Source organism: Schistocerca nitens, chromosome 4 (genome assembly GCF_023898315.1).
Source record: "Schistocerca nitens isolate TAMUIC-IGC-003100 chromosome 4, iqSchNite1.1, whole genome shotgun sequence".
Classification (NCBI taxonomy): Eukaryota; Metazoa; Arthropoda; class Insecta; order Orthoptera; family Acrididae; genus Schistocerca; species Schistocerca nitens.
The window spans coordinates 404,139,478-404,160,579 of NC_064617.1; the positions used below are offsets into that span (position 1 = coordinate 404,139,478).

Sequence of the window (21,102 nt, forward strand, 5' to 3'; positions counted from 1 at the left end):
AATAAAAGCGACTAATAGAAGAACAGTCGTTACCTAATGTCATGGCTCTTTTGAACGTGTGCTGCCCTCTACAGAGCATTCTGATAAACGTAAACATAGTAAAGGCTGTTGGTATGATGCCATCTTGGTAACCAAGGAGACATGAATTCCGCTATTAATCAATGATATTGTGGAATATGACTGGCAAGGACGCCAGCTGGTAACCACAGAGAAGATGTGTAAACAATAAGTAACATACTCTCATGACCATCTGCAGCTAGTGTAAATTTTCCGTAAATTAGATGTTTGTTACGTAAATAAGTTGCTTGTTATTTTGTCATGTTTATCCAGATATAATTTATCTTTTTTTTTTCAAATACCCGAATCACTGCTTACGAGGAAGACAGAGACCTAAAGCATGGATTCCATACATACAGGGACTCTATACTGGTCGAAGGTACATTTATACATCAAGAGAGCACCAGATTCCGTATCGAAATAAGTTTTAGTCGCGAAGAGTGACAAAACCAGTAACAACGACAAGGCGGTATGGCGAGAGCTGTCCCTCATGGCCACTTGATTAATATTTACATATGTAGGTATAATAGCATTAGGTTTACATACACATAACATTTACCATTTAAATGGCAACTTTACTGTTGAAAATTATAATAATTCAGTCTTCCAGTACGAATGACGACATATACCTGTAACTTTTATACAGCCTAAAATACATGCATATATCAAGAACGTGAATGACTTTAGATCGTCGATAAGTCGTAACCACAGAGAACGATAAAATTAATAACAATTTTGACGCTGTAGTAAAAGCTGGGGTGCATAACATAATGTGTACGTCAGTTGTTATACGTCATAATGTTGTAATAGTTGAATTATAAGAAATAGTAATGTTTGCTAAATATTCGATGTATTTAACTACCGGCAGCCAATTTGTATGGAGTAGACGGGCCTCCTCCGTGCCAGCGATTCCTACTGTCGCTAAGGATATATCATGCTGTAACTTCTTCCTGCGTTATTGAATATTAACGTCTATCTCAATTATAACTAAAGCAATATGTTTTATTTCTGTTCACAGAATGTAGACCTGATGATGGTCTCTGAAGTAGACCACAAGCGATAATCAAAATAAAAACGTAACAACTCATATGCGACTACGCTATGTTTACTAAATAAACTATCATCTCTGGTATGTAAGGTACTTATATGGTAACGCAAGTTTCGGTTCCCAAGGGGCTTGATTGTGTTGAGACCCCACACTGTCAGGATGCCTGACTTCGGTGGTCACCCTCGAAGCCCTCTGTCAGGGAGACTGTTTCAGCCGTGTGTTCCATCCAACCACCGTCACTCTCGAGCACCATGGATACTCAGCAAAATCAAGCGCTCCACTGGTGAAGAGGCAAGGGGACTAGCTACATCAAGCTTCCCGATGGAACAGAAAACTGTTACATCTACTTCGTAGTTTATAGCCAAACTGCTAACCATATTATATTCTAAAATCAAATTTGCAACACATAAGTAAGTTTCAAACGTAAATATCAAACGTTAGAAACGCAAAGGTTTACGTGATATATAGAATCCAATGCGTCGGTTGTTAATTGCAAAAACAGACACGTTTGATATTTGTCGATTACAGCGACATCTAACAAAAACTGGAAACAATGGTTTCAATAAACGAGATGTATTTTTTGGTGTAGAGTCAGAATATGCAGTAAAGATTGCGGGTTTTCATTTGAAAGTAGACAGTTGCCCCATCCACACAAGAAGGGCGGTTTGGAGGTGGCCAATTGCAGTACAGACTGCTGTCCCGTTTACTGTTATTATCTTTTCACCTCGAACGTTGTTTTCGTTTGATGTGTCATTTTCGAAGTATTTAGTTATTTCAAGTTAAAACAAATACCCAGCAAAATGAATTTATATAATTTTAGTGATTCAATTATTTTACACGTTGTAATTAGTTACAAAATTATAATTGTCTGCACACAATATTCGTCTCGTACCCTAGTTCGACCCACGAGTTTCTTCCATTTCATTCATTTCGAGCATTGTTAAAGCACTTGTCTGGCTCGGTTTTTCTTTTCTTTATAAATTTCAGGCTCTTCTAAAAAGTCGAGAGTACGCATGTTATTCTTAATGCTCCCTATAGAATGAACAGTCTTTGGAAAATGCAGCTGCAAAGCAGTTTTGCTACACGGCTCCGAATTCTCCTTAAACGTTTCGTCAAAAGAGCGGCCGGTTTGACCGATATAATGTTTATCATACTTATTATAATCAATTCTGTATGACCCAGAACCATCAAAATTGTCACACCCCTCTTTCTGTTTATGTTTTACTCGCAATTTTAAGGTGTTGTTAACTTCAAAGCCACTGCAAACTTTAGATTTTTTAAAACATTTCTCTATTTCCTGAGATATTTTGCCGTGAAATTTCAATCGAATCATTTTCTTACGTTCTTTATTGGCGCTATTTTCTTGGTGAGTGTGCGTCTGCCTGCTGTTCAATATGCCTGTCTTTAGCCTACTGCAAGGGCGCATCACATCAGTCACAGAAAAACCAATAGCTATTGCATTTCAAATAACTTCCGGGAATTCAGCCAGGTAACACTTTCAGCGACCGCCGATATTTCGGCGGGAGAACACCCCGCCATTTTCAAGGCAAACTGCAACGGACAGGCGGCGTGCATGCAAATTTAATACCTCGGTTCTGCGACAGAAGCAGGAAAGATAACACACACACTGAACACTAGTGCCACCAAAGATGACCAAAGTCAGAGCTATCGATAGTGAGACTATGAATTCACAGGTGAGGCAGCATTGACTCTGTTCCTCTGTTTTTTGATAAGGGAGAGAGCCGGATTCCAAACAGAGTTTAAACAGAAACCTCCATCCCTGTTAACGAGGTTGCTCGCTAGTTTAATCTCAACTGCCTCCTTAATGACACTGTCCCAATAGCTGGACGTGCATGCCAATATCTCGGTGTTATTATATAACATGGGGTGACCAGTATCCAAGCAATGTTCGGCAATAGCATATCTATTTGGCTGCTGTAATCGTGTGTGCCGTTTATGCTCAGTACATCTGTCCTCCACGGTCCTGATAGTTTGACCAATATATGCCATACCGCAGCTACAGGGAATACGATACACACCTGCCTTACGCAATCCCAGATCATCCTTAACGGAACTCAAAAGTGCTCTAATTTTAGATGGAGGTCGGAAAACACATTTCACATCGTATTTCCGTAAAATACGACCGATCTTATTGGACGTGTTTCCTACGTAAGGCAAAAAGGCAGTAGACTTAGGTGTTGACTCAGAATTATCATCAATCACCCGATGTACAGTTGGTCGATAGCGTAACGCACGTTCAATCTGTCTATCACTATAACCATTTTGACGAAATGTAACTTCAAGATGGGACAGCTCAGCTGGCAAAGTCTCAGCGTCAGAAACGACATGTGCCCTGTGTACCAAGGTACGAAGTACCCCTTCACGCTGAGCCGAATGGTGACAACTATTAGCTTGTAAGTACAAATCGGTGTGAGTACGTTTCCTGTAGACTGCATGTCCCAATGATCCATCATCCTTCCTCCTAACCAACACGTCGAGAAAGGGAAGGCAACCATCCTCTTCCACCTCCATCGTAAAACGAATGTTCGGGTGGATCGAGTTCAGATGTTCTAGAAAGACATTCAAATTCTCCCTACCGTGAGGCCAAACAACGAAGGTATCGTCAACGTATCTAAAGAAACAGGCGGGTTTTAAAGGCGCCGACTCCAATGCACGTTCCTCGAAGTCTTCCATAAATAAATTTGCGATCACAGGAGACAACGGACTACCCATCGCAACTCCATCTGTCTGCTCGTAATACTGGTCATTAAATAAAAAGTAAGTGGATGTCAACACATGCCTAAAGAGATTAGTTAAATCAGTACCAAACCTGGCTTCAATTAACCGCAACGAATCAGACAGAGGAACACGAGTGAAGAGAGAGACCACATCGAAACTCACTAAAATATCAGAGTCATTCAGCCTCAGTCCCTCCAAACGACGTAAAAAATCAGCTGAGTTCCTGATATGATGTTCACACTGTCCTACTTGTGGACTCAACAGAGAAGCAAGATGCTTGGATACACGATATGTCGGAGCGCCGATGTTACTCACTATAGGACGGAAAGGAACCCCTTCCTTATGAACCTTTGGAAGGCCATATAACCTAGGGGGAACGGCACTATAGGTGTTGAGCCTCTTGATTGTGTCCTGCGAAAAACCACTTTTCTTCAGGAGGCTGTTGGTCTTTCTCTCAACACTTTTCGTGGGGTCAGCATCGATTCTGCGATACGCTGAATCAGATAGTAAACGTTGCATCTTTTGTACATAATCAGGTTTATTTAAAACAACGGTGGCATTGCCCTTGTCAGCAGGTAAAATAACAATACTGGGATCAACTTTGAGAGAGCGTAAGGCAGCCCTCTCTGCTGCTGTTACATTACTCTTGGGTGGACGAGCCCTAGTCAAAACACGGCATGCCTCCCTCCTAACTTCCTCTGCAGCGTCAGGAGGTAGTTTGCAAACTGCCTGTTCAATTGAACTAATAAAATCAACTACCGGCAAATTCTTCGGAGTGGGTGCAAAATTTAAACCCTTCCCTAGCACGGATAAGGTTGCGTCGTCAAAAGATTTCTCTGTGAGATTTATCACAGAACGTCGAGATATAACATCCGACTCCGCGCGATGAAAACGTTCAAACTTTGCCAAATGCCGGGCAGTAACGGAGTTGTACTCCCAGTCAGCTTGGGTCCATGAGGCACCGTCCAACCAATCCCAAGTGAAATCAGACACTTCAGATGCAACCATTAAATGAAAACGATACAATTCTTTGGAAACAGAATCCAAACGTTGACGAGTAAAACGAATCCTTTCGCGAACAAGAGCCAAGCCAGCAAGTTGCTTGATACGATTGGCGGCAGGAGAATTAATATGGTGCACAACCTTAGCAAATGTTGGGACATGATTTTCATCACGACACCTCAATAAAAACGACAAAGCACATTGCAGTCTAACTGGACAGCTACGAATCTTTGGTGGCATTAGTGTTCAGTGTGTGTGTTATCGTTCCTGCTTCTGTCGCAGAACCGAGGTATTAAATTTGCATGCACGCCGCCTGTCCGTTGCAGTTTGCCTTGAAAATGGCGGGGTGTTCTCCCGCCGAAATATCGCGGTCGCTGAAAGTGTTACCTGGCTGAATTCCCGGAAGTTATTTGAAAGTTATATACGCCAGGAGAAACTCAGGTCTCACAATAGCTATTGCAGTTTGCTTCATAATGTTGAGTTCTTTACGTATCTCGCTTTCAGCCAAAGGCAGACGAAGGAACCGGTGAATCATTGAGATGGAGAAGGCTTTCTTCAATCGTGAAGGATAGCATGAACTGGCACTGATGATTGCACATGTTGGATTTCTGAAAATCGACAATTTATGTTTGTTGTTAACTTTACTATTCGGGAGGTCAAAATAATTAATAGAGTTCTCTATTTTAGCTTCTGTACTAAAAGTTACATTTCGGAGCTTGAGCAAATGCGTCAACCTCACCCTATATCAGTAACAAAATGTGTTCAACATAACTTTTATAATTAATTGTTTTCTGTTTTAGCTCTAGAAACTCGGCCAAATTTTTAACTCTAAATCGTTCATAAAAATATTTGCTGAAGTATCATCAGGCCTATTGCCTATTCCAAGCCCATCTTTCTGATAACATATTTTGTCATTTAAATTAAGAAAAATTTGTAATCTAACAAAACTTTAGCAATTCATCAAAGGATGCTAATGTTGTGTTACTTGGTATATGCATATCCTTCACTGCAGTTGCAAGCTCAGAAATGATTTTAACCGTAAAATAAGTATCGAACGTGTAAACTGATTATTACGGGTAATGGCTTCTACACTTTATAAGCCTACTGCAGACTTTATCGATTGTATTTTTCTTTTTATGCCATATAGTACAAATATTCAGATTAGGTATTATGTGTACGCCTGCAGCAGCAACATCTGGCGTTCTTGCGACTCAAATATTTTGGCTACTGTACGGCAGTTTGTTTTGAACAGTAGCGTTGTTAACACTATTACTCTAGCGTCTACCGTACTTTATTTATGTGTGACGATGCTGAGCTGATTTTGTGTATATTTGTTGACGATGCCACTACGGCTCCATTATATTACGATATGTTCTTAAAACAGCTATGCCTCTTCATATTTTAAGCACGTAATTTTTGCATTTATGTCAGTAGTACTTTTCATTATTACCTTTTTTATAGTTTTAAGCTTGTAATATCTCTTTATATTCGATGAATTATTCTGATAAAATTCTACCCTTAAATGACGTTTACTAATTTTCTATCATCATACTCGCAGAATCCATGCGCAAAATAGTTTCATACAATAGCTATGCCATGAGCGCATAATTATTCTTTGTAGTATTCCCTCTGGTGGTTGTTAAAAAAAAAAAGCTTCCGAAATTGTCTTCGTGCCGATTAGCCTGAGCTTGGTTTGAAGAATTGTAATCTGATTATTGAGGTTTATGACAGAGGATAACTGAGACGAAATCGTACGATTAAAAGGGAAATATATATATATATATAGATATTGCTCCTTTATACAAAAGGTGTGTATTTGACAATTGAGAATTAATTATATTCATCGATATATTGCGTAGTTGTTAATCAGAAGGGAACTTCCGAAAGACTGGATACGAACCTGCATTTAATAATCCAAGAGCTCCATTACTTCTTCGGAAGGTTAAACTTCATCAAAGCCAAATATCCGCTTGATCTGAGGTTTCCCGACTGATTATACAACGCTCCCAAAACTTACGAGGCATTTTATTTGTACAGATTAGCAGACTGCCGTAAAGCACGAGCCTCCAGAGAAGAAGAATCATCGCCTGATTTCATTCTAACAAGTAAAATTTCTGAATCATTTTGAGTGAATGAGCTATGACTGTGTTTCATATTATGAATGACTGATTGCTAGAACGAATTGAGAACTACATAGACAGGAGGAAAAATTACAAGCTCTAGACATTCCATTGGTTGTATTTGTGTTTTTCCTATGTTTTGCTGCAGTTCGGAAAATGGTCATCGCTGACGGAAACCGGTTGTTTCAGGACCTAAAAAGCTTGTGATCATAGACGGATATAAAGAAATTTATTCTAACATATTTCACATCTTTTGATCCCAGTTTTTTATTGTATTTTGCAGCTTTGAATATGCTGAAACGCTTACGGCGTTTTTAGAAAAATGAAAAGTGTGGTCAAGACATCTGAAAGTTGTAAAGCCAAAAATAAAACTTTAAAAGGCTTAGAGAAGTAACAGTGAATGCACTGAAACAATCATATAGAATATACGAGCCATGTCAAAAAATAAAAATAAATAAATAATAATAATAAGATATTGATCACTCAAATCAGGGAAATTTCCAGAATATTTAAAATAGGTAATAATAGTACCACTGCTAAATATCTTTGTTCTAGTCTCTAAAATACTACTCAATTATGAAAGACGAATTAGTGAATTACTTGAATAAATCCACTCTCTTACGTGGATCACAGCTTGGTTCCTTCAAGCGGTAGATGTACAGAATCAGCCACAGTAGATTTCACAAAATTGGTACTTGATGCTCTTGACAAATATGAGCGTGTCAAAGGCTAATTTTTAGACCATCCTGAGGCTTTGGATACTGTTTATCATAGGTTTCTACTAAATAAGCTAGAAGCTTTAGGAATAAGAGGCATAGCTAATGACTGGTTTCTATTATACCTAGCCAATAGGGTACAAAGAGTGGAGATAACACTTCTACATCTACATCATATTCGTAAGTTACCTAATGGTGTGCGCTAGAGGATACTTTTTGTGCCACTTACTGAGCCCTCCGAGTCTGTTCCACTCGAAAACAGCGCGAGTGTAGAACGATTGTACTGTCGGTAAACCTCTGTATTGTCTCTAATTTCTCGAATTTTATCCTCATGGTGATTACAGGAGACGTATGTAGGGGGAAGTAATATGTCGTCCGGCTCTTCCCGGAGAGTGCTCGCCCGGAATTTCAATAGTGAATCTCTCCATGATGCACAACGCCTCTTTTGTGATGTCTGCCAGTGAAGTTTGTTGAAAATCTCCTTAACGCTCTCGTGCCGATTAAAGTATCCCGTGACGAAATCTGCCGCTGTTCGTTGGATCATCTCTATCTCTTCTATCATTTCTATCTGGCAGGGATCCCAGATAGATGAACAATACTCAAGAATGGATCTAACAAGCGCCTTATAAGCTACTTCCGTTGTGGATGATTTACATTTCCTTACGATTCTTCCTATGAGCCTGGCATCTGCTTTTCCCACTATTTGTTTTATGTGGTCATTCCTCTTAAGATCGCTCCATATAGTTACTCCTAGATATTTTACTGCAAAAAAATGGTTCAAATGGCTCTGAGCACTATGGGACTCAACTGCTGTGGTCATAAGTCCCCTAGAACTTAGAACTACTTAAACCTAACTAACCTAAGGACATCACACACATCCATGCCCGAGGCAGGATTCGAACCTGCGACCGTAGCGGTCGTGCGGTTCCAGACTGAAGCGCCTTTAACCGCGCGGTCACTCCGGCCGGCTATTTTACTGCAGATCGTTTTGTCATCAGTAGTGTAGCTATACAGTAGTGAAGTTATTTTCCTATGTATGCGTAATAGGTTACATTTATTTACATTCAGGGTCAACTGCCAGAGCCTGCACCATTCATCAGTTCTCTAGAGGTCATTTCAGAAATCGTTACTATCTTCTGGGGTTGCTACTTCGTTACAGACGACAGCATCATCTGCGAATAGCCTGAGAGAGCATCCAACGCTTTCTCCTGTATGATGTGTGTGTATCGCAAACAGTAAAAGTCCTTTCATACTTCCTTGGGGCACACCGGTAACTACCTTCACCTCTGCCGATTTTGTTCCGATAAGAGTGACGTGTTGAGTTCTGTCTGCAAGGATGTCTTGACTGAAGTCGAAAATCTGGTCCCATACTTGGTAAGCTCATATGTTTGTTCTATTAAACGGCAATAGGGGACGGTGTCAAATGCCTTGCTGAAGCCAAGGAACACGGCATCAACCTGAATACCGTTGCCTACGGCACTGTGGATCTCATGGAGGTACAGAGCGAGCTGAGGTTCGTAGGATATGTGTTTGCGGAATCCATGTTGATTTTTATAGAGGAAATTTTCCTTCTCCAAGAACGTCACAAGTCTTGAGCATAAAACATGATCTACAACAGATTGACTTCAACGATATAGGCCTATAGATGTGTACATCTGTCCTACGACCTTCCTTAAAAACGGGAATGACATGTTTCGATCATCCTACAGTGTCATTAGTGATTCGTTGTTCTATTTTCTTTCTTGTTAATGGTTTCTGTGGTTCTCCATGTTTTATTTTTCTATTTTGCAGTACAGTTTATTTTTCTGTCACGCTTAGTAATCTTTTCTGGTTTCCCAATATCTTCAATGTAGAAAAAGTACTTAATACGAATAACATTATTTATTTCTTAAACTGTAGTAACAAGACGTGTTCAGTATCCTTGTAAAAGTAATCCACTACTATCACTAATGCTACTAACGTCCAGTACAGACTGCAATGATATAAGCATTGCATACTTCACATCGTACTCACATCAGCAGTTCATTTATGGATAGAATTAAAGACCAACTAAAGTAGGACGCAGTCAGATTCTCATATCGGTATAACGCTGCTAGATAATGCGCAACTGTCCGCAGCTCGTGGTCGTGCGGTAGCGTTCTCGCTTCCCACGCCCGGGTTCCCGGGTTCGATTCCCGGCGGGGTCAGGGATTTTCTCTGCCTCGTGATGGCTGGGTGTTGTGTGATGTCCTTAGGTTAGTTAGGTTTAAGTAGTTCTAAGTTCTAGGGGACTGATGACCATAGCTGTTAAGTCCCATAGTGCTCAGAGCCATTTGAACCATTTGAATGCGCAACTACAATGTTTCGCAAATATATGACTCATTCCCTTCCCTGTACCGCACTGGTGTATTCTCTATCGGATACTCACTACTTTGGTTTTCCATGGAAGTTAGTGTGTCACTGAAGCTGTATTTTCATGCTAAAAAAATTATATTTCCTGGTACCAAGCGAAGTACAGATAAGTACCGCAACTGATAACCGCCTCCCATCTTTTACTAATTGGAAATCCTAAGTCTGGTTTCTGACTCAAATGGACTAACAGTCAGCCAGATCTTAAACAACCTGCCTTACCCCACGGAAAATATATAAAAATCTAAAGAGAGAGATTTGTGTTAAGGTGGGAGGTGGTAGAAGCAGCAGGCAAGGCACGCAGCACATGTCGAGTGACCCAATGAATTTACCCTGTTTTGCACAGAGTACTATTCTCTATTAAATACTAAACCTTCATACTTTTGTTTGGAACTCTCTGTCCAAGGAAAAATTAAAAAATAAAATTTCATCTTTAAATATTTCCAATTCCTTAGTTCTGATCACTTTATGTTTCCAAGGCAAATGCTCGAATTAGATGCCATCTCCCCAACTTTCACAAGTGAGCCCCTCTGACCTTAGGTACAAGTTCACCAAATATTTAGCTGAAAACATCTGGGCTGTTTAATGGATCGGATCAGTTCAAATAGATGTTACTGATAGATAGTGTCAGACTCGGAGAGAGAGAGAGGGGAGGGGGGAATCTTTTATTTCCATTAATTAACTTCTAAAGATGTAATATAATTGAGTAGCATGTGTTGCAGAAATGTTGGTATCATTTGACAGCTGGAAGTTTATTCTGTTCGTGTGGGAAGGGATCATTGACTTGCAGAACGATGTGATGTGACTATAAAATGTTTTTGATTATTACGTCTGAATACAGCAAAGTCGTTAGCCAAACAGACCTGAAACAACACAAATCAAATATAACCCTACATCAAATAGCTCCCTACTCAGTTCGATGAAGTGGCAACATGGAAATCGATTACTCTCAGAACTGAGAGAGCTTAGGGTTCCATTCCCTAGGAGCGTTACTGGTCAAATAAAGAATAATAAGGCATTTTCAAATAACTTCCGGGAATTCAGCCAGGTAACACTTTCAGTGACCGCCGATATTTCGGCGTGAGAACACCCCGCCATTTTCAATGCAAACTGCAACGGACAGGCGGCGTACATGCAAATTTAATACCTCGGTTCTCCGACAGAAGCAGGAAAGATAACACACACACACACACTGAACACTAGTGCCACCAAAGATGACCAAAGTCAGAGCTATCGATAGTGAGACTATGAATTCGCAGATGAGGCAGCATTGACTCTGTTCCTCTGCTGTTCCAATTCTGCCTCACCTGCGAATTCATAGTCTCACTACCGATAGCTCTGACTTTGGTCATCTTTGGTGGCACTAGTGTTCAGTGTGTGTGTGTGTTATCTTTCCTGCTTCTGTCGGAGAACCGGGGTATTAAATTTGCATGTACGCCGCCTGTCCGTTGCAGTTTGCCTTGAAAATGGCGGGGTGTTCTCCCGCCGAAATATCGGCGGTCGCTGAAAGTGTTACCTGGCTGAATTGCCGGAAGTTATTTGAAAGTTATATACGCCAGGAGAAACTCAGGTCTCAATAAGGCATTTGTCTGATATTATTTATCTGAGATAGAAAATTTCATATGACAGACTTATATAGATCAGAATTTTGGTGGTTAATTATAAAACTGGTTGTAACCTAAGGTTTGATGTCTTTACAGAGCTGTTTGTAAATACTTTTTGTAAAGAAAAAATTGGTATTACAAGATAGGAGTATGGGACTAGCTATTATGGACGCTATGATAATAGCAAAATAGCCGCAGGTATATTGTGACCATTCTTTTTGATGAACTGTGGCTATTTTACTATTATTATAGCGTCCCTAACAACTATTCCGATTTTCCTATCTAGTATTAACATGCGTGCACACGTCATTCACGATTTCACATCGGAAATGCAATTTAATATTACTTCAGTGTTTGTAAAGTTAGAAGCTCTTCCTTTTTTACTAATAGTGAAGGAATATTATTTAGTTATTTACACATAGTTTTCTATGAGATGACAGTCACGTATCGTTGAGCGATATTTGATTATTTTTCTCTTCATTTCCTTGGCTATTTTTGAGGAGGGCACAAGGCCTGATAGTTCAGGTAGAAAGCTCCCAATTATGTGGTTCAGAAACTACGAAGCCCAGGTTTTCGATCCGGTGGTCTGGCGTGACCACAGGAGGCAAGTCACACAGGCTCTCAAGAAGGGGAGAGGGTCCTAGAGCACTGCTGTTCGTGGCAACAGTGGCGGTAAGCCCGCTCCACGCTTAGCCGCAAAAGTCGTTTTCTCCTTTGAAGGCAACTGATAATAAGCAACTGCAAGTATCTAGGGTATAACTGAGCATAACAAACTGGCCTCCCCTTTGCCACGGGTCGGCTTGGCCACTATGACAAAATTCGTTGCTTTTCCTTCTGATCTTGTTATCCAAGCAAATGAGCGAAGGACTCGAACAATGAGAGGAACATTGGGAGCAGCTGATACAATCCTCTCGCATGTTACGACGCACTCGGTAAGCCAGGAGGGCGAAATTTCTGCAGGGTTCTCCTATTTTCATGTAAATAAAGCGAAATTTTCGATGGTCACTCTGGCAGTGGGTGGGTGCTATCCATAAGATGGGACTTAGGATTACAGAAGAGTGATTTTTGGGAGTTTGCCCTTCTGCTGTGGAAGGATATTCATTTTTAAGACAGTTGAGCGCTTCAGGTATTTAGAAAGTGGTTTTGGTAGTAACAATAAGACGCATATACACACATCAAAAAAGTTTTTCATCACCTCGGTCCCGAGAGTTCCGGAACCTGTACAGACAATTGCAATAGAGATCAACATAAACATCGTTTCTGATTTTTTAATTGCTCTTTAAAACCACACATTGGATATTGTACCACCATACAGCGAGACCTTCAGACGTGGTGGTCCAGACAGTTGCCCTCACCGGTCCCTTTACTATCCAGTAGCACGTCCTCTTGCGTTGATGCATGCCTGTATTCTCCGTGGCATACTATCCACAAGTTCATCAAGGCACCGTTGGTCCACATTTCACCAGTCCCCAACAGCCATTCGGTGTACATCCCTCAGAGTGATTGGAGGGTCACGTCTTCCAGAATCAGCCCTTTTCAATCTATCCGAGGCATTGTCGATAGGTTTCTTGTCTGGAGAACACGCTGGCCACTCTAATCGAGCGATGTCGTTACCCTGATGGAAGTCATTCACAAGATGTGCACGATGGGGGCGCGAATTGTCGTCAATGAAGACGTATGCCTCGCCAATATGCTGCCGATATGGCTTCACCAATGGTCGGAGGATGGCATTCACGTATGGTACTGCCGTTATGCCGCCTTTCATGACCACCGGCGGCATACGTCGGCCCAACATAATGACACCGCAGAACAGCAGGGAACCTCCATCTTGCTGCTCTTGATGGACAGTGAGTCAAAGGCGTTGAGCCTGATCGGATTGCGTCCAAATACGTCTCCGACAATTATCTGGTTGAAGGCATATGCGCCGGCCGGAGTGGCCGAGCGGTTAAAGGCGCTACAGTCTGGAACCGCACGACCACTACGGTCGCAGGTTCGAATCCTGCCTCGGGCATGGATGTGTGTGATGTCCTTAGGTTAGTTAGGTTTAAGTAGTTCTAAGTTCTAGGGGACTTATGACCACAGCAGTTGAGTCCCATAGTGCTCAGAGCCATTTGAAGGCATATGCGACACTCATCGGTGAAGTGAACGTGATGCCAATCCTGAGCGGTCCATTCAGCGTGTTGTTGGGTCCGTCCATACCTCGCTGCATTATGTCGTGGTTGCAAAGATGAACCTCTCCATGGAAGTCTGGAGTGAAGTTGCGCACCATGCAGCCTGTTGCGCACAGGGAGTCGTAACACGACGTCCTGTGGCTGCACGAAAAGCATTATTCAACACGTGGTGTTGCTGTCAGGGTTCCTCCGAGCCATAAACCGTAGGTAGCAGTCATCCACTGCAGTAGCAGTCCTTGCGCGGCCTGAGAGAGGCATGTCATCGACAGTTCCTGTCACTCTGTATCTCCTTCATGTCCGAACAACATCGCTTTGGTTCACTCCGAGAAGCCTGAACACTTTCCTTGTTGGGAGCCCTTCCTGGCGTAAAGTAACAGTGCGGACGCGATCGAACCGCGGTATTGACCGCTAGGCATGGCTGAACTACAGACAACACAAGCTGTGTACCTCCTTCCTGGTGGAATGACTGGAACCGATCGGCTGTCGGACGCCCTCTGTCTAATAAGCGTTGCTCATACAAGGTTATTTACATCTTTGGGTGGGTTTAGTGACATCTCTGAACAGTCAGAGGGACTGTGTCTGTGATACAATGTGTACAGTCAACGTTTACCTCCAGGAGTTCTGGGAACCGGGGTGATGTAAAACTTTTGTTGATGTGTGTATAAGTACATGTCCGCCAAGAAAAGCGAACAGAGGACTCCTCAGTTTTATCAAAATCTTAAAGAAAAGGTCACTTAGCGCTAACTGCAAAATTCGCGTGTATGAATCTCCTGTTATACCGGTAACCTTATATAAATGTCAGGCGTTAATATTTGGAAACGAAGTTGAATAATAACTGGTAAAATTCGAAAGAAAAATACTAATAAAACTTTTCTGGCCGGTATGTGAGGAAACTGACATGAAATGGAAGATAAGTAAAAATGAAGAATGAAGGGGGCTCTACAAACATCGTAATACTGTCTAAGAGGAGAAAGGTGAACTGGGAATGCCGTATAGGAAGGCCGGCGGAAAACAGACTACCTAAAATATCATTTGGGAGTATAGTAGATAGAACGAGAGGAAGAGGAAGGTCCATAATTTAGTGGTGTGATAAAATCCGGGAGGACACGGCTGGGATGAACATCACCACCGAATGGTCAAACAGTGCACTCTCAGACTGAAATGGAAGAACCTCGCAGAGTATTCGTATAGTCGATAAGGCCCTTGCCAAATGTAAGAGAAAGTAAGAGTAAATAAATGACTTAGAAATTTCAGTGTTGATTTGAATCTTAAAATCAAGCTACTGTCCTACAACTGGTCGTGATTAACAACCCTCTAAAAACAAATATGATCCCTGCTTTCCTAATTTGTTTTTCTTATTGTGACACTTTTCCATTGCAAAGCATATGCCGACCCTCAGTGTTTAAATATTAAATATGAGTGTACTCTGATATGCTATGAGCTCGTGACAGTTATATTAGAGGATTTTTAGAGACAATAGAGTGAAGATAGGTAGGGAAGGTTCTGCTCACTTCATTTATATGTTTAAAACAGGCGATTTGTTATAATTTTTAACGATTAAGTAGTGTAATCACTAAATAAAAACAAAAATAAAGCCACATTGTTGTCTACAAAAATGTTATGTTGCTTACACTAATTTGTTTTTACTATTTGTGCTCGATCTGTAAAAACCTTTGACACGCGCGGGACTTTTTCACTCAGGTGCTGATAACGAAGCTGCGGTCTGCCAACACGGTGGAGACGCAGCAGTACCGGAAGGCCAGCAAGGCGCTGCTGGTGCTGATCCCGCTGCTGGGCATTACATACATCCTCATGATCGCAGGGCCCACCGAGGGCTTCTCCGCTGAGATCTACGGCAACATCCGCGCCGTGCTCCTGTCTACACAGGTAGGGAGGTTATGGGCAGTAAGAGACGCTGTCAAACGACGGAGGACCCCAGTGGTGCCTGCTACATATTCATAGTTACTGGCATTTGCTTTGCAAAACTTACTCCAGTCGAGGTCGGATGACGTCACCTAGATGAGCATTGTCATATTGTATGAACATTCTAATGGGTGGTATAGAAGAGAGGCGAGAATGAGAAAAAAGGAAAACGTCAGCGTGGTGATAGGTCTTAAACGAAGTAACGTAAGCCTGGATTACTTGTTTTACTTGAAATCTACGTATGTTCTCTGCAAACAGCTCTGAACTGGATAGCAGAAGGTACAGAGCCTTGTGCCGCAAGATAGGATATCTTCTCATTCCAGTCGCGTATTGTGCTTGGGAATATAATTGCGTCTGTGCCTGCTGTTATTAAATTTTTTTTCTTCAAGAATGAAGCTGAGCAATACTTTCAGACTATTCATTTAATACTGGTTACTTTATTTTGTAAATAGGGTGTCTGCTTATGATTTGTGTCTATCTTCAAGAGCGTGCCAGTTCAGGATTTTAGAATTTCCGGTACGCTCTTCCATGTGCAACGAACCTGTGACCATTCACTCTGTCGTTCTTTGTACACGTCCAATAACACTTGTTCTGTTTCGTACTTTCCCACAATTTGAACGAAACTTGAAGGTGTATATACGAATTATTTATATACACGGGAAATGTATATGCAGTTCCTAATACGGGAAACCTCCAGCTGTAGAAAGAAATGACGACATTGAGAATTTGTGCCTGATCGGGACTCGAAACGGGTTTTCACGCCTTTCGCTAAACGATCGGCTTCACAATTTCGGTTATTCGTGGAGGCCTCAAAGCCAGACCCAAACTTTTGTGTGTCGTAGTCCTTGTATCATTTAACTGCCCTCTCACAGATATTGTAATTTCCGTACAGGAGAGACACCAAATCGACAGTCGCTACCCTGATGTCGCAGATAAATGCGTTATTGCAGTCGATATGTTGGTAGTACTATGGAATATTCCTTGGTCATCCATGCATTTCTGAAAGAGTGTTGCATGTTACTTTTTACAAACACAGGCACTGTGATATCGTACCGATTTATAAATAGTTTGAAATACTATCGTAAGATGTAGCCAACGGTACTAGAGGTCTCACTGACTTGGGCACTTCCCCGGTATTACCAGATGAAATAAAATGTCTGACAGACAGCAGTAACAGTTTTAAAAATAAACTGATATCATGTCTCCTTGACAACTCCTTCTATAACATACACGAATTTTTGATTAGGAATAAATAAATCTGTACGTATAATATGTGTATTTTGTGCCATTTAAGGGCGTGGTATTGGTAACAAAAATTTTAAGCTTAAAAAAGCAACAGCAAAAAACCTTCATTCATGTGTGCATTTGTTATTCACTTGACACGTTCCACATCATAACGGTTACCGTGTAATTGTTAAATGGAACACGTGACTAACTAACTCCTATATTATCGATATATTTGACGGTGTTTACTACTGGCATGCCTTGTGGGCGTTTCCCAGTCATGTAGAACTAAACATATCCCTGACGCAGCGGCACACCGCGAGCCGTCCAATATCAACAACAGCTTCGCTCATGTTGTGTTCAGCACTGCAGTAACATGCCTCGCAGAGGCATACAACACTTTAATGGTGTAAGAGTAGTGTCATTACATTCAGAAGGTGAAACGTAGCAAGGTGTTGTCGATCGGTTAAGTGGCACTCAGAATATTGTGTCTGACGTTTAGAGAAAGTACAGAGGGACGGGAACTGTGAACGACAGACCTAGTATTGGTCGTCCTCGTATGAAAACACCAACGCAGGATCGTTTCCTCCAAGTGTCGACTCGCAGGAGCCAACAACAACTGCCAGAAATTTAGAAATGACTTCTCCCGGGCAACAGGGATTCGTATCTCAAACCGAACAGAGCGTAGAAGGTCGCATCAGGGTGGTCTTCATTCCAGAAGACCAATGAGAAGTTTTACACTGAACCAACGGAACTGACGCCTATCGACAATGGACCATTGCAGAAAGGAATAATATAAGGTCTATTTTGCTAACGAGAGCAGGATTGGTTTGGGACTGGACACTAGTCATAGGTTTGGAGAGGCGCTAGACGACACCAGGAACGCCGATATGTTCAGGAAGCCCATCCATTTCAGGTGGAGATGTAATGTTCTAGGCGGCAATAATGATGGTGTGGCAGACCCCTCTAATCTACGGCAGTTTGATTGGCCCCCAATACCTTCAACAGGTCCTACAAACGATCGTAAGATCCTACAAACGTGAAATCGGTGAGAACTTCATCCTAGTCGATGACAATGCGAAACCGCGGCGTACTCTAGCTACGTCTCGGTATCTTCAAAGATGCAACATCAACCGAATACATTGGCCAGCGCCGGCCGAGGTGGCCGAGCGGTTCTAGGCGCTACAGTCTGGAACCGCGCGACTGCAACGGTCGCAGGTTCGAATCCTGTCTCGGGCATGGGTGTGTGTGATGTCCATTGGTTACTTAGGTTTAAGTAGTTCTATGTTCTAGGGGACTGATGACCTTAGAAGTTAAGTCCCATAGTGCTCAGAGCCGTTTTGAGCCATTGCCCAGCACAGCAAAATCAAATGGTTCAAATGGTTCTGCGCACTATGGGGCTTAATATCTGAGGTCATCAGTCCCCTAGAACTTAGAACTACTTAAACCTAACTAACCTAAGGACATCACACACATCCATGCCCGAGGCAGGATTCGAACCTGCGACCGCAGCGGCAGCGTGGTTCCAGACTGAAGCGCCTAGAACCGCTCGGCCACCCTGGCCGGCCCAGCACAGCAGACAGACATGAAAGCAGCTGAGTGTGCATGGGACCTGTTGAAGGGGGCCATTACGCTGCGTCCGAATCCATCTGACAATCATCAGGACCTCACTGAAACTGCCGGTGAGGAGTGGGACCACATTCCCCAAGATAAGCTTGATCGTCTCACCCAGAGGATACCTCGCAGTGTGGAAGAACTCACCCGTGCCTTGGAAGGATATACAAACTACTAAAGACTGACAATCAGCATTCTGAAATAAAGATTTCCACTGTGTTTGTTTTCAAGACGTACAATTAGGAGAGAGCGTGCTTTGTTTTGTAATGACTTTTTGTAACTAACCAAAATCGTTATTCTTTTCAGGAGGAATTATGTTCACTTTGTTAATAAAGTACTGTATAATCCTCAATGGGTGTTCTACAAGAAGTCATTGTAGTAAAGTGTATCTCATTCCAGGCTATTGTTGAGGTGTGTAGTTTTCTTTGTAAAGTAACTGCATTGTCTCGGAGCGAAGTCTGATACCTTTTTACCTACAGTTGAGTTTATATGATCATTCCAAATCATATCCTTACTTTTGTAACTATCAGGTGTTTCTATGCGTTTACTGAGTATAAATGCGTAAATTTAAAGCAGCTTGCCTGTACTTGCACTAAAACTGGCAATGTAACTGAGGCTGTGATGTGTGATTTTGAGCTCTCCCAGACGATGCTGATATCGTAGCTTCCTCGGATACTTAGCCAGGTGGCGCCATCAAATCACGGTCTACAACCTCTGTGTCACCACGGGAGGTGGTTACGCGGCTGATGAGGAGTATGCATGTGTACGTACTGTGATTATGGTCTTCGATTATGGCGTGAATGGATCTTCACGCAGACATCTTTGGGGTGCTAGTCCATACGTAGAAAGCCAACTGACTCATTTGAAACGCGTTGTCAGAATGTGGCGGCCTGTGTGTTGTTGGACAGGGCTTCACGGTGGCGCTGTTCTACTGCTTCCTGAACTCGGAGGTGCAGACGGCGGTGCGGCACCGGCTAGACAGCTGGCAGACGGCTCGCAGTCTCGGCGGCCCGGGATCCGGCGCCCGCAGGCTCAGGAGGTCCAACAGCCGCGACGGCTCGCCCAGGTCCCGCACCGAGAGCATACGGTCTGTATCGCCCGCACACGTCACCAGGGGCAAGCACGCTGGTGCGCACAAAGAGCATGTTTCTCTTCCTTCTACTGTCACTTTATTACATAACGACTTGCAAGCTGATAAGTGTAGCTGTGTTCTCTGCTACCACTATGCGCTCTCCCATAACGCTGCGGCTGAAGTCTTAAGGGGTGCCTGTTCAGTGTCTGAAGGCTAAACTCTAGTTCTGAGTTTAGCTTCGAATTATGAGTAACTTGTTATTCTTAGCAAAGCTTGATAGAACTCGTTCCGTACACTTAACTAACGTAAACGTATATTCATTTCTTTATTGACATGTTTAATTCCTTAGGACCAAATTGAGAAGCAAACAAGGCCATGTAACATGTCACTACATGAAATTACAACGTAATAATAACAACAGAATAAACTAAACCTTTATGATCACAAAACATCAAGCCATAAGTTTAAGTAAACGCAATCAACAACATAACGTAAGAATTAGCTCACTATTTCAAGGAACTCCTAAACAGAATAAAAGGAGTGACCCATGAGGAACTTCTCAGCTTAGATTTGAAAGCGCGTGGACTACTGCTAAGATATTTGAATTCTTGTGGTAGCTTATTGAAAATGGATGCAGCAGTATACAGCACACCTTTCTGCACGAGAGTGCGATCCAAATGCAGATTTGACTTCTATCGAGTATTAACTGAGTGAGAGCTGCCAATCTTGGGAATAAACTGATATTGTTAACAAAACAACGATAGTAAAGGATATACACTCCTGGAAATGGAAAAAAGAACACATTGACACCGGTGTGTCAGACCCACCATACTTGCTCCGGACACTGCGAGAGGGCTGTACAAGCAATGATCACACGCACGGCACAGCGGACACACCAGGACCCGCGGTGTTGGCCGTCGAATGGCGCTAGCTGCGCAGCATTTGTGCACCGCCGCCGTCAGTGTCAGCCAGTTTGCCGTGGCATACGGAGCTCCATCGCAGTCTTTAACACTGGTAGCATGCCGCGACAGCGTGGACGTGAACCGTATGTGCAGTTGACGGACTTTGAGCGAGGGCGTATAGTGGGCATGCGGGAGGCCGGGTGGACGTACCGCCGAATTGCTCAACACGTGGGGCGTGAGGTCTCCACAGTACATCGATGTTGTCGCCAGTGGTCGGCGGAAGGTGCACGTGCCCGTCGACCTGGGACCGGACCGCAGCGACGCACGGATGCACGCCAAGACCGTAGGATCCTACGCAGTGCCGTAGGGGACCGCACCGCCACTTCCCAGCAAATTAGGGACTGTTGCTCCTGGGGTATCGGCGAGGACCATTCGCAACCGTCTCCATGAAGCTGGGCTACGGTCCCGCACACCGTTAGGCCGTCTTCCGCTCACGCCCCAACATCGTGCAGCCCGCCTCCA

The 21,102-nt window shown here is 42.7% G+C and overlaps 1 protein-coding gene across 1 annotated transcript in view; it reads left to right on the plus strand.

Moving 5' to 3' along the window:
* The window catches only part of LOC126252343 (diuretic hormone receptor-like), a 263,050-nt gene that overhangs the window by 199,142 nt on the left and 42,806 nt on the right, over window positions 1–21,102 (plus strand). Inside the window, exons 9-10 of the mRNA XM_049953232.1 lie at window positions 15,547–15,732; window positions 19,515–19,693. Of these exons, the coding sequence (XP_049809189.1) occupies window positions 15,547–15,732; window positions 19,515–19,693 (365 nt within the window). The remainder of the gene's footprint in view (window positions 1–15,546; window positions 15,733–19,514; window positions 19,694–21,102) is intronic.